The sequence below is a fragment of the Trichechus manatus genome, unplaced genomic scaffold, assembly GCF_000243295.1.
Source record: "Trichechus manatus latirostris isolate Lorelei unplaced genomic scaffold, TriManLat1.0 scaffold00091, whole genome shotgun sequence".
NCBI lineage: Eukaryota > Metazoa > Chordata > Mammalia > Sirenia > Trichechidae > Trichechus > Trichechus manatus.
The window spans coordinates 3,987,556-4,007,093 of NW_004444027.1; the positions used below are offsets into that span (position 1 = coordinate 3,987,556).

Consider the following 19,538-nt stretch of genomic DNA (forward strand, 5'->3'; position numbering starts at 1 on the left):
TATATTCACAGAGTTGTGCAACCATCACCACAGTCAATTTCAGAAATTTTCATCACCCCAAGAAGAAGTCCCACACCCTTTTGCAGTCACCCTCCACTACCTCCCCGCAACAGTTCTAGGCATCCACCAATCAACTTTCTATCTCTGTGGATTTGCCTGTTCTGCTAATTTCATACAATTGGAATCATACAATATATGGTCCTTTGTGACTGACTTCTTTCATTTAGCATGTTTACAGGGTTCATCCATATTGTATCAGTATTTCATTCCTTTTTCTCAGATCTATTTCTATGCTAAGTTAAGGGCCCCTGCTCTACAATCACAGAGAGTAAAGTCTCCTTTTCTGCATATCCCTTCACATATTTGAATATTGTCGATACTTGAAGGTCACGATTTCTGCAAGGTCCCCATGACTCCCCACTGTGGCTCACCAGTCTTCAAGGCCAACATTCAATTTTCCTTCTCTCCCTTATACCTCTCTTTTTGCACCCCCATTCTTCACTCAAATCCCAGGGTCTGGAAATTGCCAAACAGTTGGGCATTGCCTGGCTTTTCGACTGCCCAGGCCCCAGGAGTTGTCACTGTGTTGCAGCCTTTGATAGGAGCACTGTGATGGCCACCATTTCAGCCCTAACACTCTCCCTCAGCAGAACTTAAAACTCTTTACTGGGTTATTTTTCTTTCTTTTAAAGCAGGCCCCCTGTTTTGGTGGCTGCGTGTGCCAACAACTTAAGATACTCCCATTTGGAGATAGGTCTTATCTGATCACTGTAGAAGAGGGAAAAAGTTGACGCCCCAAAAGGGCAAATGGCTTGCCCAAGGTATTTCCAGGCTCCTCCTTTTGACTGGAGGAGCCTTTCGGGTTCGAGGGCACTGAAAGGCTCCAGCCCCCTTATCTCAGTCCTGTATCCATGCACTGTAGTCTGCCTGAGTCAAGTATGGGAATGTCCTGGACAACTAGGTATGATGTCTGTGGTTTACTTTCTTCCCATGAATAACCGTCGCTCTTCCTGGGATAGCACTTTTTGAAGAACTGGTTACTGTTGGGGTCTGTAGCAAAGTTACCTACTAAAAGCTTTCTTATTTTTATTTTTCTCTGAATGCTCCCCCTCGCCCACTGCAACAGAGGCCCCTTAAACTGGTATCGAAACATGGACAGGAACTGGTGTTGGGGCTGCAAAAGTGTGGGACGGAAGGTGAGTGCTGAGTTCAGTGGTGTTTCTCTCCATGAGCCATCCCTGGGCTTTCCCATTGTCCTGACCTGCAGTGACTCTGGTAAGAGCTGGGGGTGGACACAGTGACCTGTGGGCTTTCTGCTTTCCTGTGCTGCCTCCTCTGAGGTTTCTGGATGTGGCTCTGCACAAGGGTTTCCTCTTATGACCTTTTTTGCTGCTGTTTCTCTTGGAATGGTAGAGGGTAGAGTTGGGGGTGAAGCAGGGGCATGTCCAGGTAACTGCCCCGTCAGTCTGCAATGACCAGATCTCCCAGACCTTCCCCAGGTCAGAGCAGCAGATGGTCGAGGGTAACTCACCCGGGGACTGTCCTAAAGGGGACTCCCAGAGGTGATGTGAATAATGGAGCCCAGTATTCACAGAAGGAGCATTCTCTAAGCGACTTTAGCTTCTGATTGTGTGACCTTGACTGGTCAGTCTCTTGAGTCTCATTTTCCTCATTTACCCAGCAGAAGATGGGTTTCCAGTCTCTGGGTCTGCAGAAGTGGCAGTGGGGTCCCCTGTTCACATTCAAAATGTTAAAAACCTAAAGGAAATTGCATTTTTCCACAGTGAGTTTGTGCAGGTAAATAGGCTTTCATCAACTCACTGGTAGCCCGGTTATCTTATTGATTCTTTCAAATATGAACACTACTAAGTGCCAGGCCCTGTTCTAGACCTTGGTGATACAGTGGTGAATAAAAGACATGAGGTTCTCCACCTCATGTAGCTATGTCTTGAGGCAATACAGTAGTTAAGAGCAGGCTCAGAAGAAAGTCAGCCTGACTTCTAATCCCTGTGTGACCTTGGGCAAGGAACTTACCAACTCTATGCCTCCATTTCCTTTTCTGTAATGTGGAAATGACAATACAGTAATAGAAACTACCTCATAGAATTGTAAGGATGAAATGTGTTAACGTGTAAAATGCTCAGAGTGGTACCTAGCATTTTCAATGAATGTTAATTTTCCTTGTAGTCGCTATAGTTTGTGATTGACAAACACTACAAACTGAAGTTTGATAGAGAAAATCTCTCAAAGGAGTTGGAAACATGAGCTTTGGTGATAAAAAGGTTGGGGACCCCCTTCTTCTGCAGTCACCTTCCAAATTTTTCTCCCCCCGTCTCACCTTATACTATATCCCTACCACCAGCATTTTGGCTAGGAGTATTCTGGAGTTTACAAAATCTCGCAGCAGCCTCAGGGTTAGTTAAGCAACAGAATCACTTTTGAACTTCACATGGTTTTCCTGGTCATTTGGAGGGGTGCAAGGGGTGCAGTGAGGACCACTTGGTCCTGTATGTAAGTAAACAATAGTGCAAATTCCTTAACCAGGACCAAGCTAATACTGTTTGAAAAGATCTCTCCTAATAGTTATGACTCCTCACACAAAGCATGGCAAAAACAAAGCCAGGACCACAGCACTGCTGCTGGGTGAGTTAATAGAGGAGAAAGCTACACAGCATTCAAACCAAGTATCTCTCCTTGCCCAGGGTAAGGGAAGGCTCCAGTTGTGCAGGAGTACAAAAAGGTAATGTTTCTCTTCTCCTCTGGCTGCTCCTATTTCACATTATCCCTCCCCAGATCCTCATTCCAGCCCTGATGTTAACTGCTGAGAAGGACTTCGTGCTCCTTCCAGAGATGTCCAAGCACATGGAGGACTGGGTAAGGGTGTGGTTCCGCACTGGGGTCATTGTTCTGAGAGAGTACAAGTGCCTAAAGGAAAGACAGCAGCAGAGGACGCACCTCGTTCTGCAGAGTAGGATACTCTGTTGAACCATCTCCATGGCAAAGACTTCATCAGTAAAATCACTGTCACCTTTTGGGAGCAGTGGTCATGACTGATGCTTCTTTTCCCCTACACTGATGTAGCCTCTTGTCCGTTCATTCATTTATTCTGCAGGTTTTTGTTTGCAGTTAAATATGTTGAGAGAGTACTAGCTACTGAGGGGGTAAGATGAATAAGGTACAGACTCTGCCCTCTGTGAGCTCACTGTTCAGCAGTTAATCCCGGCACAGCATGACACATATGCAGGAGAAGTGCCTGTAGGGCATCAGGAGGGGAGAAGAGGGTGCAGCTGGGAGCAAGGGCTTCACAGAGGTGCTGACCATTGAGTTTGGTCTTGATAATGACTTAAGACTTTCCCAGCAGAGAGAATGCGGAGAAGGCAGGGTGAGGGAGCATACTGAAAAGCAACAAGCATGCACCACATGCTCAGAGGATGGGAATGAGCTTGATGGAGCTGGGAGATTTTGCTGAGTCCCTTGGGCCATGTTAAGCCATGTAGACCCATGGGCATGGAGACCCAGCGAAGGGGAGTGGAAGGGGCATCAGACCTGTGTGTTGAAAGATCACTGTGCTGAAAGTGTGGGATTGGGGAAGCCTAGAGATAGGGTGGCCATGGGCTCATTTAACCTGGCTAATTGTTGAGAGTAGTCTAGAATGCATTTGGCCATGGTTTTGTTAGCACAATCAGGCATAGTGGAGAGGGTACATTTAGCAGGACACTGCCCAGGGCCGCCCCTGTGGTTCACCAGAGAGGCCTAGCTCTGGAGCCGAGGGCGTGTTGCAGAAAGCTGTAATAGAGTCTGAGGTATTCCTCTCTGGCCCTAACCCTTGCAGATTTCTTGAGAAATTAAAGTTCTTTAGCCGGCCCTTTCCAGCTTGTGTAACTGCTAGCTTCTCTGAGGTTTATTCTGCTGGAAGAGGCATCTCCTGCCCCCAGGAGGAAAGCTTCATTTTTCTCAGCATTTTTCACATAGTGTTCACCGTTGCTACTTCCTCAAGGCCTGTGTCGGGGGGAACCTGCCTGTCGCGAGCTGCTGCATCACTGCTCCTTTGTGGTCTTTGGTGCTCGTTATTGTGATCCACTGGGGGGATTCAGAGTTCCCAAAGTGAGGTCAAGCAGCCCTGCTGGCAGCCTGGGAAGGGGAAGCAGTCACATCTGAGTAGTGAGAGCCAAACCATGACTGGGCATTTTCCAGGAAGTGAACAGGCAGAATCCTGTTGATCCTGAGGGGAGGATTTGTTGTAATGAGTAAGAGTCAGCCCAGGATTGGAATCTTAGCTACTTTCTAACTATGACCCTGGGCAAGTTACCTCACCTCTCTGAGGTTGCCCCACAGGATTAAATAAGGTAGTGAGTGTGGAACACCTAACACGTAGTTGTTGTATTGTTAGCTCCCCGTGGAGTCAGTTCCCAACTCATGGTGACCCCACACGCAGTGGAACCAAACGCTTCCCAGTCCTGCACCATCCCCATAATCGGTTGCAGATTGGTTGATTTTTGGAAGTAAATCACCAGGCCTTCCTTCCTACTCCATCTTAGCCTGGAAGCTCCTCTGAAACCTGTTCAACCTCATAGCAACATGCCACAGACAGGTGGTGGCTGTGCATGAGGTGCGTTTGAACCTGGGCCTCCCAAATAGAAGGCAAGAATTCTACCACAACCACCAATGCCTTCCCCCCAACACACAGTAGGGGCTCAATAGATGATCATTCCTTTGCTAAATAATGCAGAGCTCTTCAGAGGTTGACCTAGGGGAGTAGAGAGGAACGTGTTCCCTTACCAGTGGCCTCTTGCTCATGGCACTAACCTGAAACCAGACCCTGTATTTGCAGATCCCATATTAGAGAGCAATGTTGCCACTTACAGTTCTGGTGGGGTTTTCTTTCAGATCCCCCACCTGAAAAGGGGACACATTAAGGATTGTGGACACTGGACACAGATGGACAGGTAGGAGATTCTGGGCCTGTGGGTGGGGAGAACAGGCCTCCTCTCACCTTCAGTAAAGGCTCCCTGCTTTAATTCTGCCCTGGCTTTGACCCGGGTTAGCCATTCACTTCAGGGTCCCCCATCTCTGCCTTCATGTGGGGTGAGTGGGTCCAGACAAGTTTTAACTACCTTTTATTTCCTTTCCAGGCCCACTGAGTTGAATCAAATCCTCATTGAGTGGCTGGAAACGGATGCCAGGGACCCACCAATGGTCTCTTAGGGTGTGGCATGTGTCAATACCTGGCAGGCACTGCAGTGCTTTCCTCTCCTAGGAGCTGTTCCTGGTGTGGGGATGTGGGCTTACACATACCTATGATAACAGCAACATTGTTCTGAGGGGGTTGCAAAAAAATAGCGATTTTTTTAAAAAAATGAAGTGAATCAGAGTTAACATAGTTTTAGCTGTAGGAAAAATCATGTGTGATCAATTCTCTGGGTATAAATGCATCACGTTATCTGTAAGAATGGTTAGTGTCCCATTCAGGATGGGACGGCCAAGTGATGATTTCTCTTTGGTTGACCAATTCATAGTTTTGCAACAAAGCCAGCAGTTACTTTTGAAGCAGTTAATTGTCTCCTTTATTCAATAAAACTAAGACAACTGTGACACTGCTGTCTGTTTTCATCTGAGGTTGAAGGCAGGTTAACTGTTTCAGCCTGGTGGCATGTGAACCAGCGTGTTCCCCACTGCTCTGCAGTCGTACGGCAGTCTGCGAGGCCCAGCGCTGCCCAGGAGAACTTCCTGAGATGATGGAAATGGTCCATTCTGCACTGTCTAGTAGAGCATTTGAAATGTGGCTCATGAGGTTGAGGAAGAGAATTTTAAACTTGATTTAATTTTAATCAGTTTAAATTCACATAGTCACATTTGGCTAGTGGCTTCCGTGTTAGGCACAGACCTCGTCACTGTCTTCCTCTCTGGCCTCACCACTCTCTTGCTGCATCCAGTCAGGTACCCTGTCTCACTGGTGTTTGTCTCTGCAGTGTCTCTCCTCTGCCTGCTTCAGGCCCTCATCATCTCCTACCCACAGCCCTTCCCACAGCAGCCTTTTAACTGGCCTTCCACCACCCATCTGATGGTCTGATGTCTTGTGGTCTGATGGTGGACGTTGCAGTGGCTTCCCACTGTGCCCAGAATAAAGCTCAAGCACTGGAGCCTGCCTGGCCTCAGCTCACCCCCAGCCTTGCCCCCACTCACTCACTGACTCCTAACTGCCTTCCAGCCACACCAATCCTCCAGAGTCCCTGCACACACCACACTGATTCTCCTTGACCATCTGCCTGTGCTCATGCTGTCCTTTTGCCTGGAATGCTTCCACTTGTCACCTCCTTCATGAAGTCTTCCCCAAACTCAGCAGGCTGGGTTATGTGCCCTCTCTCTCTGCTTCTCTACCACAGTATATTTACATATATATAATCACCTCCCTCATTGCACTCCTACAGGGAAATCTGGTGGAGGTGGTGCTCTCTCCAAGCTGAGTTAGGAATTATAAGTTAGCCAGGCAAAAGGTGTACGTGTGTCTCTGTGTAGAAAGCAATAGAGGGGTTGGAAATGTTAGCATGTGTCATCTATTAAGTACCTCTGTGCGCCTAGAATATCTCAGCTCTTCTCAGAGGATCCTTCCCATTTAACAAAAGGGGTAAATGAGGTTCAGAGTAACTTGCCCAAGGTCACATGGCTAGGTGGGGGCAGAGCCTAGATTCAGACACAAGCTGTCTGACTCCAAAGGCTGAGCTCTTTCCAACAAAAATCTGTAAATCTGGACCCAGACTTCCTGTGTAAGATTGCTGGTCTGCCACTTAACCAGCTGTGTAACCTTGGGAAAGGGTTTCCTGTGCCTCAGTTTCCTCATCTATAAAAAGAGTACACTAATAGTGCTTAACTCATAGGTGGTTGTGAGTATTAAATGAGTTAATATATGTCTAGAACGGTGTCTGGCACAGAGGAAGTGCTACAGAAGTATTAGCTAAAAGATTTCTGGTGTATCCAGGACAAGGTCTATGAGGGCTTTAAATATCCAGCCATACTACTGCCTACCTCCTTTTGGGTCTGAGAATTAAAGGCTTATTTAAAAGGCAAATATGTAACCTGGGGGGCAGGTGTGGGAATTACTACATAAGCCAAATAGCATTATTTTACTAACAGTTATGTCCAAGCTTATTTGTAAGGGAGTGGTTGTGGGGGTGGGGGGATGAAAAAAGAAAAAGAATCTTAGAACATTCTTCTCTAGAAGAAGCAGAAATAGGCAAACCTGTTTTCCCTTATAGTACCAATTTCAAATATTCTATCCAGTAATCCCCATAAACCTCCAAAAATGTGTTAGAAATTCTACTCTTTTGGCAAATAAAGGTCAAATGAATCAGGTTCATAGCATTGCAGCAAAAATATAACTAGTCATACAAGATTGTGGGCTGTAAAATACACTAGACTGGAAAAGGCCTTAAGGTTATTTGGGAAAATACTAGGACTTTCCAGAGCTGTTTTTCCCCACCTGCTTTTGGGAGCTTTGGCACACGCAGCAACTGCTGTTGGAGCTATGAAAGTGACGGTAATTGACTGAGATCGGACAGAGAACATTTCAAGATCACGTTTTAAGTAGAACTTGTTTGAAATGTGTTCAGAATGATTTAATTATGAAATGTTATTTTTATTTCGTGACTACAGAGGACATAAATAACAAGTACACTGAAACCTGTGAGAGCTGGAACTCGACGGGACTGCCTTGCTTTTCCAGGTCTCACAAGTTTTGCACCTTTGACAGGGTGCAGTCTTACCACTTTTCTATCTCTCGTTCTAGTGGAAAATATTTGAGTTTTCCTTCTCTGTCAGGGTTCTGCCTTACACAGGTTCTGGCTTCCTTGGGGTTTTCTGTGTATTTACCTCTGCTAAAAGAAATAGCCTTTCTTAACAGAAGCGTGGCCGTGCACACATTCTCTCTTACCCCATGTTGTTGTTGTTGTTAGTTGCCATCGAGCAAACTCCAGCTCATGGCGACCTTATGTGTAACAGAATGAAATGTTGCCTGATCCTATGCCATCTTCACAATCGTGGGGGTAATGGTGCTCCCTTAAGGAAGCTGTGATCACTCATCTATTAGGCCTAAGGAGGACCACTGGTGGCTGTTAACTAGCATTATCTGGGGCTTGCATGAGAAGTGCCTTCTAAACAGTCTGTGAAATAGAATAAACAAAAACCAAACCTGTTGCCATCAAGTCAATTCTGACTCATAGCGACTGGGTAGGACAGAGTAGAACTGCCCTATAGGGTTTCCAAGGAGTGGCTGGTAGATTCAAACTGCCAACCTTTTGGTTAGCAGCAGTAGCTCTTAACCACTGCACCACCAGGGCAGATGACACAAAAAGCTATTTCTGTTGCCCTTGGGATATAACGATCCCATGGTTTTAGGTCCTTAAGTAATTCTTGGCCAGTTTCCATACTGTTCACACCTACCTTATTATTACCACAAATGAAAAGCAAACAGTGGTTAAAATATCAGGTGTCTTAGTCATCTAGTGTTGCTATAACAAAGAACCACAAGTGGATGGCTTTAATGAAAAGAAATTTATTTTCTCACAGTCTAGTAGGCTAGAAATCCAAACCGAGGGCATCAGTTCCAGGGGAAGGCATTCTCTCTCTCTCGGCTCTGGAGGAAGGTCTCTGTCATCAGTCTTCCCCTGGACTAGGAGCTTCTCCGCTCAGGAACTCAGGGTCCAAAGGACACGCTCTGCTGCTGGCACTGTTTTCTTAATGGTATGAGGTCCCCAACTCTGCTTGCTTCCCTTTTATCGCATGCAAGATAAAAGGAGTTGCAGGCCACACCCCAGGGAAGCTCCCTTTACATTGGATCAGGGATGTGACCTTAGTAAGGGTGTTATAATCCCACCCTAATCCTCTTTAACATAAAATTACAGTCACAAAACGGAGGACAACAACACAGTACTGGGACTCATGGCCCAGCCAAGTTGATACACACATTTTTGGGGGAACACAATTCAATCTATGACACTAGATCGGAAACTCAAAGGATTTTACAACAGGAATTGGGTGGAAAATATGCCTAGCTGCTCAAAGGAATCCATCTAGCCACAAATAAGAAAATCTTTTTCTTATCTTAACAAGTTTAGGAGTTTCTCCTAAGTGTTGGCTCCTGCAATTGTTTGTCTGTCTCTCCTGTTAGACTCTAAGGTCCTTGGGATGAGAGACTACCTGCCTAGACAATTTATCCTTGATCTCCAGCCTAGCACAGTGCCTAAGAGTTTGTAGATCCTCATTAGATGTTTGCTGAATAAAGCAGAGAATGAATGGATAAATTGGCTAATTTTAAATTCTTTTATTTTGATACCCTACTAGGTGAGATGGACAGCCAAATAAGTCAGTTTTCATTATTCCAAGCCTGAATCTTAGTAAGACCGCTGGTATATCTGCTGATAGAATTAATTCAGAAGAATAAAACATTTAGATTTTAGATATCTAAGAATCTTTGCTAGTATTCATTGGATAAATTGCAGCAGAATATTGGGTTTCTGCTGAATAGAAACAAATGCAATAATCATTTTAATAACACAGCTAAAGTATATACAGTTAACCATGAATGTTCCCGGTTTTCATATTTATAAAATATGAGTGGAATAATTTTGTCAGTTTATCTACATGCTCTATACATACATTTCATCATATTCAAACACAAGAGCTTTGAAGCTGGTATCTGCTTCAAAATGATTTTTCTACTTCTGTAAGTTCACACTGTAATCAATTAAAAAATAACTTCAATTTTTTTCACTGCTTCAAACGTGAAAGGTCCTAGGTTAGACCCTAGCTTTTGTTTCTTAGGCAGTTCGTCATGGTTTTCCATGATGCTGGTTTCACAAATGGAAGGGCAGAACATGTTAACACTGGGGAGCTGGTGTGACTATTTTTGTCAGAATTTCAAGGACAGAAACAATTCTTTGTTTATGCAGCTCAAAGTAAGAAATTTCCAGAAGAAAGCCCCTAACAGTGGAATTTGTTGCAATTTGAATAGATGAGGGGATAGATCTACGTTCATTGTCTCCATCAGTTATCCTGGATTCAGTGGAGAAAGAACTCAGAATGGCATGGATTATTTTAGGCAGTCTCACCCGGTTGTGTCTTATGCGTGTTGAGTGAACTTTCTATCTGTATCACGTTTTGAAGAGAATGAGCTGCCTAAGTGGAACAAGGAATTTACCAGTTGCTGTCGAGCCGATCTGACTCATGGGAAGCCATGTGTATAAGAGGAGAGCTGTGCTCCATAAGGTTGTCAATGGCTGATTTTTCAGAAGTAGACTGCCAGGCCTTTCTTCTGAGGTGCCTCTGGGTAGATGCAAACCTCCAACCTGTCAATTAGTAACCAAGCACGTTAACTGTTTGCATCACCCAGGGACTGACTCTACCTGCAGATTAGAAATGGTTAAATGCTCTTGAGAATTTTCACAGTAGAAACATGGGTATTTCAAAAAAATGTGTTACCAGGAACAAATGTCCTATTAAGAAGCTCATTTTCACTGATAAACAAGTCTGGGAGGAGAAAATCTAAAAAGAAGTTTCAACAACTAGTGAAACTGTGAAATTAATTTTGCTTGCTAGCAAATGTTCGAAAAAGTTAAGACTCAGCAATTACTGAACAAGCTGAATCCTTCAGACGAGAAGAACTGAACAATAAACCATCTACCTCATCGTGGGATGATGGCAACACGAATTGAATTAACCGATACACACACCATTTTTGCTGATTTTTACATTTCTTTTCATGTAATTTAATTTTTTTCAATAAAAGCAATTTATAAAATTTATGTAACTGGCTTGGGATTGGGAGGAAGCATTCCATCCAAGGGCAGTAACATGGGGTGAAGAAAGAATACCTCATGCGTGAGTCCTGGCATTTGGAAAATTTAGCCAAGGAGGGAAGGGAGCCACTCTGGTGGTTGCCGGGTTGTGCAAAAGCCCAGTCCCATGACATCCAGCAACAGACTTCTGAAATAGCTCAGAAATGCATTCACACTTGAAAGGGGAATTTATGGGTGAGGAGCATGGTGTACTTTGCCTGAAGTTGGGACGAGGCATGAGAGGGGAGTGGGAAGCCAATTATTTGGGTGGTACCTGGCTGCACCTCGAACTACCCTCCCTGCTACGCATCTCATCCCAGGGGCTTGATACGGCCCGTGTGTTGTCACAGCTCCCAGGCCCCCTTTCAGGGTTTTGGGCAGTGAGTGTGCAGAAAGGGCAGGAGTTAACCTCGTAAGTGCTTCTCTCCAGCCCCCAGGCCCCACCCCACCACTGTCCCCAGCCCCAAATCCTGCCTTTCCCAGACAGGGAGTCTGAGGTTCTATAGGGAGGTTCCCCCAGCCCTTCCCTCAGGCAATAGAGCAGGCAGCCCTGGAGGGCACAGGCTCTGTCTGGGGAGGGGTCTCTCTGCCTCCATCAGGGACAGCCCCAAGTGGAACAGACAAGAAGGGAAGAGTCCAGGCCTTGCTTGCTCTTTTCTATCATGAAGGCCTCAGCAGCGGAGACCCCAGCCTCATGGGCTCACTTACCTGGGCTCCAGCTTTTTCCTTAAAGTCATCTTTGTTTTGTGGTCCCAAGCTCCTCAAGACTCCTCTCCTGGCTCTGGGACTCCTTCTCAGTGATTCAGCCTGCTGCTGAATGTTCATGAACAGCAGCACCTCCACCAGCCGAGTTTACCCTTGAGTGCACGGCCACCAACCCCACCCACTCGTACCTCACAGAATTTATGTTTGCGGCTGAGGGGTACAAGACCTTACACACACACACACGTGCACGCACGCACACACACACAGCAGCTTAGTGCAAATGCTGGTTTGGAGGATACAAGTGTGACTTCCCCTTTCCAGGATTTCACTTTGTGTATCTGGCTTCAAGCTCCATCCTTCCACCCCAGCCTTTCCTCCCCCAAGCCAGCAGAGCTATTGCTGCTGTTTCCCACTAAGGACCAGTTCTTAGCTTGGAAAGATCTGCTAATCAAGATGGTTGAGATGTATTAATTCATTCATTGAGCAAATATGCATTGGGCCCTGGCTTGGCACCAGGCAATGAACTAAGGGATGGGCATACAGACAAGTTTCCCAAGGATCCTGTCACCAGCAAGCTTGTAGCTGAGGGGCAGATGCAAGCGCTTACTACCATTTCAAGCATCTATTGTGTCCCAGACTAGGTGCTTCTCTGTATATATACTGTAATCTTTATATCAACCCTGAGAATTAGGCAAAATTGCCCCCATTTTATTGAGAAGAAAACTGAGGTTCACAGAAGTTAATTGGCAAAGGATGGATTAAGAACCCAGGTCTGTCTGCCCAAAGCCTTACTTCTTCCCTTACCAGATGGGTCAGAGGGAGGGAAGATCTCTACTAGAAGACATTGCCTGGGCTGAGTGTCGTCACTTCTGCCCTGGGATACAGCTACCGATGTCCTGTTACGTATCTCCAGTAGTGATGAGCCAGTAACCAGTGAGCTAACGCATGCACACACACGTGGACTCAGACTTCAGCTGCACGTGCACCACGTTGTGTCCTCCCCACAAGCCAGGACATGTAGGTAGCCTGGACAGCCCCTACGACCCCACTGGATCACAACTTCCCCTTACCTAACTGGTATTAAGGACCCAGTTTAGCAGCTGGAAGGAGCCCTGGTGGCACAGTGGTTAAGCACTCAGCTGCTAACTGAAAGGTCAGCGGTTGGAAATCACCAGTGGTTCCTCGGGAGAAAGATGCGGCAGTCTGCTTCCATAAAGATTGTAGACTTGGAAGCCCTATGAGGCAGTTCTACTCTGTCCTGTAGGGTTGCTATGAGTTAGAATCAACTGGACGGCAACGGGTTTGGTTTTTGGTTTAGGGGCTCGGGGGTCCTTTGGCTCCAGAATCCATAAAGTTAGGGTCAGAACTCAGGAAGCTCCTAGAAACAGAACAGCCACCCCTTAAACTCTGCCCTTTGACCTCCCATACAGGGGAGGAGGCAGGCCTCAGCTACTGTTTGCAGGGACAGCCTTAATCCTGCTGGAGTGGAGCCTGTTGCAACACTGTTTACCGACCTTTATCGAGCCCTGGAGCCCCTCTGGGTGAGGTAGCTGCACAGTTGGCCCTGAGTGAGCCCAGCGCTGAGGTTGTGTGCTGCCTGCTCAGGCCCCTTGATTGCACTCTTGTGCTCTGCTGCCCAGCACACTGTTCCCAGAGGTAGCCAGATTGAGCCAAGGCCACTGACTGCTGGAGCCATGGTAGGGGCACATGGTGCAGCTGGGCTGCTTACAGGCTGGGCCTGTGAGCTGGGGCCTCCAAAATTTGGTCAAGTGGGAGGCCAGGGGGACCACCTTGAATTGGACTTAAGGCTCTGGGGAGGCACTGGGTATTGCTGGGAAAGGTATGGGTGAAGAAGGCCTGGGTTGGAATTCAGGGCCTGAACTAGGTGGCTGTGTGAGCTTGGTGAGGTTACTTCAGCCGGCTGAGCTCAGTTTCTGCTCCTTAAAATGGGAGTAATATTACCTATTCCATGACGTTATCGTAAGGTTTAAATACAGTATGAAGAAGAGCCCAGCACAGTGCCTGGCACACAGCAGGCATCTCCTCCTCCTCCCCTAGGACTCCACGGCTGCGGCTAGAGGCCAGGAAAACTGCTGTGGACTCCTTTGGACCCACACAATCTTCCAGGCATGTCCCTTCGCTGCTGGAGAAGCCTGCGGGCAAGGCTGAGGGCCAGTCCAAGGCCCCTTGTGGGCTGCCAGGGAAACTCATGCAGCCCCTTCCCTGACCACCCTTCGTGGCCTGAGCACACCTGTCTGGGCCCTCAGTGAGGTGCCCTGAGCCGGGGGCCAAGAGCTCTGAGTCCTGCTTTCTCCAGGCTCCACCTGTGATCTCATCTCTCCCCCTTTGCCTAAGAAGAGTTTTCTGTGATCCTTCTATCTGACCATGAGGAGGAGATAATAATGGAAAGCCCCTCACATAATTGCATGCTTTAGAGCCCCCAAAGCATGTCTGATCTTCCTGAGGACCCTCAGAGAAGGAACCAGGGCTCAGAGATGTGGTCTCAGCCTCCCATCTCTGCAACTGCCATGATGATGGTAGGGGAAGGTGACGGGACAGTGGGATGGGGGTCAGGCAGACTGCAGCTGCTCATCTGCTGAGACTCGGCTTTTGTCCTGGTATAGGTCCATGGGTATAAAGGAGTCAAGTTCCAAAACTGGGCAAGGACCTATGGCTGTTGCCCAGAGATGTACTATCAGCCCACATCAGTGGAGGAGATCCGAGAGGTGAGTGTCAGTCTCAGCACTTGGCCAGGATGGCCCAGCCCCAGGACCTCCAACTCCATCCAGGCACTATAGACCATGGCCCACAATCAGCAAAAGTGCTTTTCTTAAAATGTTAAGGTGGATTGGGTAACTTCCCTGACTAAAACATTTCAGAGGCTTTCCATTTTTCTTGGAACAAAACCCCGACTCCTCCAGACTCACAAGGCCATGCATCACTTGAACCTGCCTCTCTAGCGCCCTTCAGGTCCCTCTCTCCCTTGCTTAGTCCCCTCCAGCCACATGGTTCTTCATTTCACTGAACAAACCAAGCCCTTTCCTACCTCAGTGCTCTGTGCTTGCTGTTCCCTCTGCCAGGAGTGCGCGTCCCTTTACTTTCCACCTGACTAGCTCTTTTAATCCTTTAGGTCTCATGGTAAGCTTCACCTTCTCAGAGGATTTCCCTACCACCTTATCTGAAATAGTTCCCCATTTTTCTCTATCTTAGCTTCTTGTTTATTTCTTACATTGCATTTTCATAACTTGTAATTATTTTGATTTGATTTTTTTTTCACTTTCTGTCTTAAAGGGAGTAAGACCATGCTTATCTTGTTCTCTATTGTGTTCTCAGTACCCACACTATAACTGACACACAGGAAGCACTTCATAAGTATTTGTTGAAGAAATGAATGAACAAGAACCAATCTCTCCCTTAAAGGGCTTGCAGTCTTATACGTAAGACAGACATGCATACAACTAACTCCACAGGATGCAGAAGTTGACCCACCAACACTAGAGGAGGGGGAAATTTATCCTAAGCATGTGTGGAGTGTGAGAAAATGTATGTGTGCACACGTGTGTCCACATATGGAGTATGTGCGTGAGTGTGTGCAAGGCTGAGTGTGAGTATGTGCACATGTGTGTGCATATGTGTGAGTATGTGCATGAGTGTGTGTAAGGGTGGTCAGAAGATGACAGTACTCTGTACCATGTGCTTCATATCTACTGTCTTATCAGTGATTATTGTGAGGTAGTTGATTATTATCCCCATTTTACAGATGAGGATATTGAGGTCCAGAGAGGTTTTATAATTTTCCCATATTAATAAATGTAAGAGTCAGGATTCAAACCAGGACTGTCTCTGGTTTCTTCTCAAGTTATGTCTGGTAACTTCTTATGCAGGAAAAGCAACATAAAGGAAAAGCAGTAATTGAGCTGGTGGGCCCTGCAAGACAAGAGTTCAGCAAGGAGTTGGGGAAAGGCATTCTGAGTGAAGGGAAGAGTGAGAGAAATGGCACCTGCGAGGAAGGCAAGGAGAATGTCTAGGAAATTGTCAGATGTAGCTGCCAGGAGGGGGAGTGGGGTGGAGGGCAAAAGAGGAAGTCTGGGTAGGTAGAATGGCTTTGAATCACAGAGAGCCTTGCACTCTGAAGCATCTGGCTTCATTCCAAGTCATAGGGAGAAATTTGGAGGTGTAATATAATAGTTGTGTGTGAAGGCATCTCCTAAGCTGTGCTGGACTACACAGTTGTGAATTGCTACTAGGATGAAGGTACTGCAGGTCGATGTTTCCATGGAGGGCTAGTGGAGTCACGTGGAAATTAAAATATGTGGTCAAGGAAGTGTGAGGAAGATGGTGTTAAACAAAGTTAAGCGGGTTTCTTGTAGCTTTAAACATGCTAATATGCATGGTGGATGGAGGAGGGAAGGGTGAAGACCAATGCTTCATAGGCTTTCCCAATCTTACTTAACCATGGAACGCTTTGTGGTATAAAACGTAAGGCTAGTGTTGCGTGGAACAGATGTTTAGAAATCCCCAGAAGGGTGTTTGAGCAGGGATATGATAGTAAAAGTGAATGAATTCATTTAAGTTACATCATTCATTCATTTATTTACTTACAGTCAACAATCATTAAAGACTGACTGCTTATGCTGGGCATGCATGAGTCAAGCACTGGGATACAGAGTCCAATGAAGCCATTGTGAGTGCTCAGGAAAGCCTTCATTCTAGTGTGGGAGGCAGGCTGGAGGACTTTGTAGGCCAAGACAAGGGGTCTGGACCTTATTCTGAGGGTGCTGGGGTACCGTTGAAAGGTTTTACACTGGGGAAGAATGTGATCAAGTGTCTGTTTTAGAAAAGCCTCAAACTGCAGGGTAGAGAGTGGGCCAGAGCCCCACACTAGGAAAGTTCCTTGGTTCTCCATCCTATTTCACTTCCTGGCCCTTCTCTCTGGCTGTCTTTCCTGGAGTGGCCTGCATGCAGGCTCAAGTCAGGCCGAGGTTGGCAGCCTGGGGTGCATAGCATGGGGCCCCTGCCCCTCATGCAGGCCAGCCCCTGCCCCTCTCTGGCTGCCTCTCAGAGGAAGGTCTGGACCAGCCCTGAGCCAGCTCTGAGGCAGAGTCTGAGCCATGTGTTACCTTGGCAGGTGCTAGCCCTAGCTAGGCAGCAGAACAAGCGGGTGAAGGTGGTAGGTGGTGGCCACTCACCCTCAGACATCGCCTGTACCGATGGCTTCATGATCCACATGGGCAAGATGAACCGCATTCTCCAGGTATGTGGAAACCTCAGCTCCCACCTCTGCTTGCTCCAAGCCGGGTAGCCTCTGCCTTCGTCCAAGGCCTTCATCCCAGACCCCACAGTCCTGATCCCCTTCTTGCTCCTGAGTCCCCAAACTGACACCCTGATCCTTGGCCATCCCCTGAGCACCCTCGCCTGAGCCCTCCCAGGGCTTGCTCAGGCCTCTTGTCAGGTCTGCCCCCTGCAGCCACTGAGAGGATATCCACCCTCTCCTGCCAAGGACCCCTCTCTAGTTCTCTAGAAGTGGAGCATCTAGTCACGCCCCAGAACATGGATTCACAATGACAAATCCAGAAGGGCCTAAAGTGGTACTTAGCTAGTGTTACAGATGGAGACACTGATCATCAGAGACGGGGAGTGGCTTGCCTAGGGTTACACAGCCGATTAGTAGCAGAGCTGGGCACAGACTTAGGACTCCTGCTGGGATAGTATCCACCCAATTCAGCCACACTTGATGGGTGCCTGCCAGGTGCCTGACAGGGAGTCCAGGTGCCGACATTATGGGTCACATCAGGACTTCTGACCAGCAGGCCAGCTCCCCTGAGCTAGAATTTTTGCCTGATAACCACCTCTCCACCCAGAGGTCTGCTACAGAGGTCTGGGCTTTTCTCTAACATTTCCTATTTGCTCAGGCTGATGGTCTCCACCTTTTAGAAAACATTCTGGTCAAGGCATCAGTCATGGCAGTAGTTAACTCTGATTGCTAATTAGTGAAGATTGGTCTCCAGCAATTGATTTTACTGAGCTCCGTGCTCCAGGTCAACAAGATGAGCTTGTGCTTTGGAATCAGACAGATGTGGATTCTTATCTCATCTCTGCCACTCATGTTTGTGTGACCTTGGACAAATGACTTAAAGTCCGCGAATCTCCATCCCCTCCTTGTAAAGTGAAGACTGTTCTTACCTCCCAAGGACACCATGGATATCTCGAGGGGTAGCACGCTTCTTGCACCGGGCAGGCCCCACATAGATGTTACTTCTCTTCCCTTTCTCCTTCCATTCTTAGTCTTTGCCTAAGTCATCCCAAGATGAGAATAAGAAGTGGAGAATGTGAGCACCACCTAGCAAAGTCAAGACCCTGCAGGAATAGGCCCACCTTAGTTGGTGACATTGCAGAACTCTACAAAGGAATCCCACCTTCCCAGGCTGGGTGGGGCTGGGGTGGGGTGGGTAGGAGGGTAGGTGGAATAGCACAGGCCTAGCAGTTAGGAGACCTGAATTCAACTCCTAATTCTGGTGGGTGACTTTGGGCAAGTCCCTTCTCCCCGGGCCTCATTTCTTCACTTGGGAAAAGAAGAGGTTGTGCAGAATAATCTCAAAGCTTCTGCGTTCTAGGGCTCTGCCCATATCCCCTTTGGCTGTCTGCAGGGGGTGGTGGCTCAAATTGACCACAGGCTGGGACAGACACACTCATATTCATTGGAGCCTGACTATAGGGATGAGGGCTGGTGGCTGCCCAGCTCCTCCCAACCTGTGCTGTCTCTTGCAGGTGGACAAGGAAAAGAAGCAGGTGACTGTGGAGGCTGGGATCCTCCTGGCTGACCTGCACCCAGAACTGGACAAGCATGGCCTGTCCATGTCCAAGTAAGAGTCCCATCCCCCATTCCCACATGGGCCAGTGCTGCCCTCGCCTTAGCCAGACACTCCAGGATCTGGCAGGAGCAAGGGAAGACCTCTTCCTAGGCCATGCCACCTTTCTCTAGGTCCTCATTCTTCCCCTAAAGTGGCCTCTCCTTCCATCCCCTGCAGGTCAGGGGATGTTGTGTGAATAGAAATTTTTTAAAAAGGCCAGAAATGAGCTGAGCATTAAATAACAGACTTGTACAGGGGTAGACACTACTGGATTTAGTCTTTCTTAAAACTTGCAACAAACAACTCTAAGGATCCAAATAGAGGGATATGCAGAATACTTACTCAGAGAAACAAAAGATCACCATGATTGAGCCACAGGGCCCCCTAGCATACACACTTCTAGCTTCACTTGTCCCTCCATCCAAATGTGAGGTCAGTGATTGAGAAGATTTAATATCAAGGATTTCCACTGAAATAGTAGTCAAACATAGCCAAAGGAGTGAATCTCTAATTGGGGTATTTCGACTTTTAGAAATAGGTGACAGAGGTGTTTGGGGCATTGGAGTAGCAATCTCTTTGCAGCTGAAAATTATACCCATGGAAGCCTGTGAGTGGTCTGCTCTCCCGAGCTTTCTTATCACAGGCCCTGAGGCATCATTGGTCTTTTCACTCTGGACACTGTGCCCGCTGCCCCAAATGGTCATGGTAGCTCAAACACTTATAGAGTGGCTACCATGTGCCGGCCTTGTTCAGGCCCTGAAGAGACACAGATGAATAAAACTAGACCCCTAATGTAAAGAGCTCCCAGCAAGTGGTGCAGACAGACTCAGAAATCAACAAGCATAGTGCAGTGTAATAGTTTCAATGTCAAAGATGTGTTCTGGGCATCATGGAGCATCAAACAGGTCCTAAGTTCAGCCTTGGCAGGGGGGTGAATATGTAAAGGGAGGATAATCAGGGCAGGATCCTGCAGGAGCGGTCCCTGAGTTGAGTCCTAAAAGATGACTAGGGGGATTCCAGCAAAATGGTGCTCTAGGCACAAGCACCACACCGTCCCTCCACAGCAAAGATCCGGAAAACTAAGCTGAACAGAGAAAACAACAATCCTGAAACCCTAAAACATCAAATGAAGAGATAAAGAACTCAGCCAAGC

General features: G+C 47.3%; 2 protein-coding genes across 2 annotated transcripts in view; both read left to right on the forward strand.

Annotated features, from left to right (window-relative positions):
• The window catches only part of EPHX2 (epoxide hydrolase 2), a 55,495-nt gene extending 49,966 nt beyond the window's left edge, over positions 1–5,529 (forward strand). Inside the window, exons 14-17 of the mRNA XM_012557230.2 lie at positions 1,127–1,196; positions 2,794–2,874; positions 4,888–4,946; positions 5,133–5,529. Of these exons, the coding sequence (XP_012412684.1) occupies positions 1,127–1,196; positions 2,794–2,874; positions 4,888–4,946; positions 5,133–5,205 (283 nt within the window). The 3' untranslated portion in view covers positions 5,206–5,529. The remainder of the gene's footprint in view (positions 1–1,126; positions 1,197–2,793; positions 2,875–4,887; positions 4,947–5,132) is intronic.
• An 8,447-nt stretch (positions 5,530–13,976) lies between these two features.
• LOC101343971 (L-gulonolactone oxidase) overlaps positions 13,977–19,538 on the forward strand; it is a 57,154-nt gene continuing 51,592 nt past the window's right edge. Inside the window, exons 1-4 of the mRNA XM_012557235.2 lie at positions 13,977–14,071; positions 14,159–14,260; positions 16,663–16,788; positions 18,303–18,397. Of these exons, the coding sequence (XP_012412689.2) occupies positions 13,982–14,071; positions 14,159–14,260; positions 16,663–16,788; positions 18,303–18,397 (413 nt within the window). The 5' untranslated portion in view covers positions 13,977–13,981. The remainder of the gene's footprint in view (positions 14,072–14,158; positions 14,261–16,662; positions 16,789–18,302; positions 18,398–19,538) is intronic.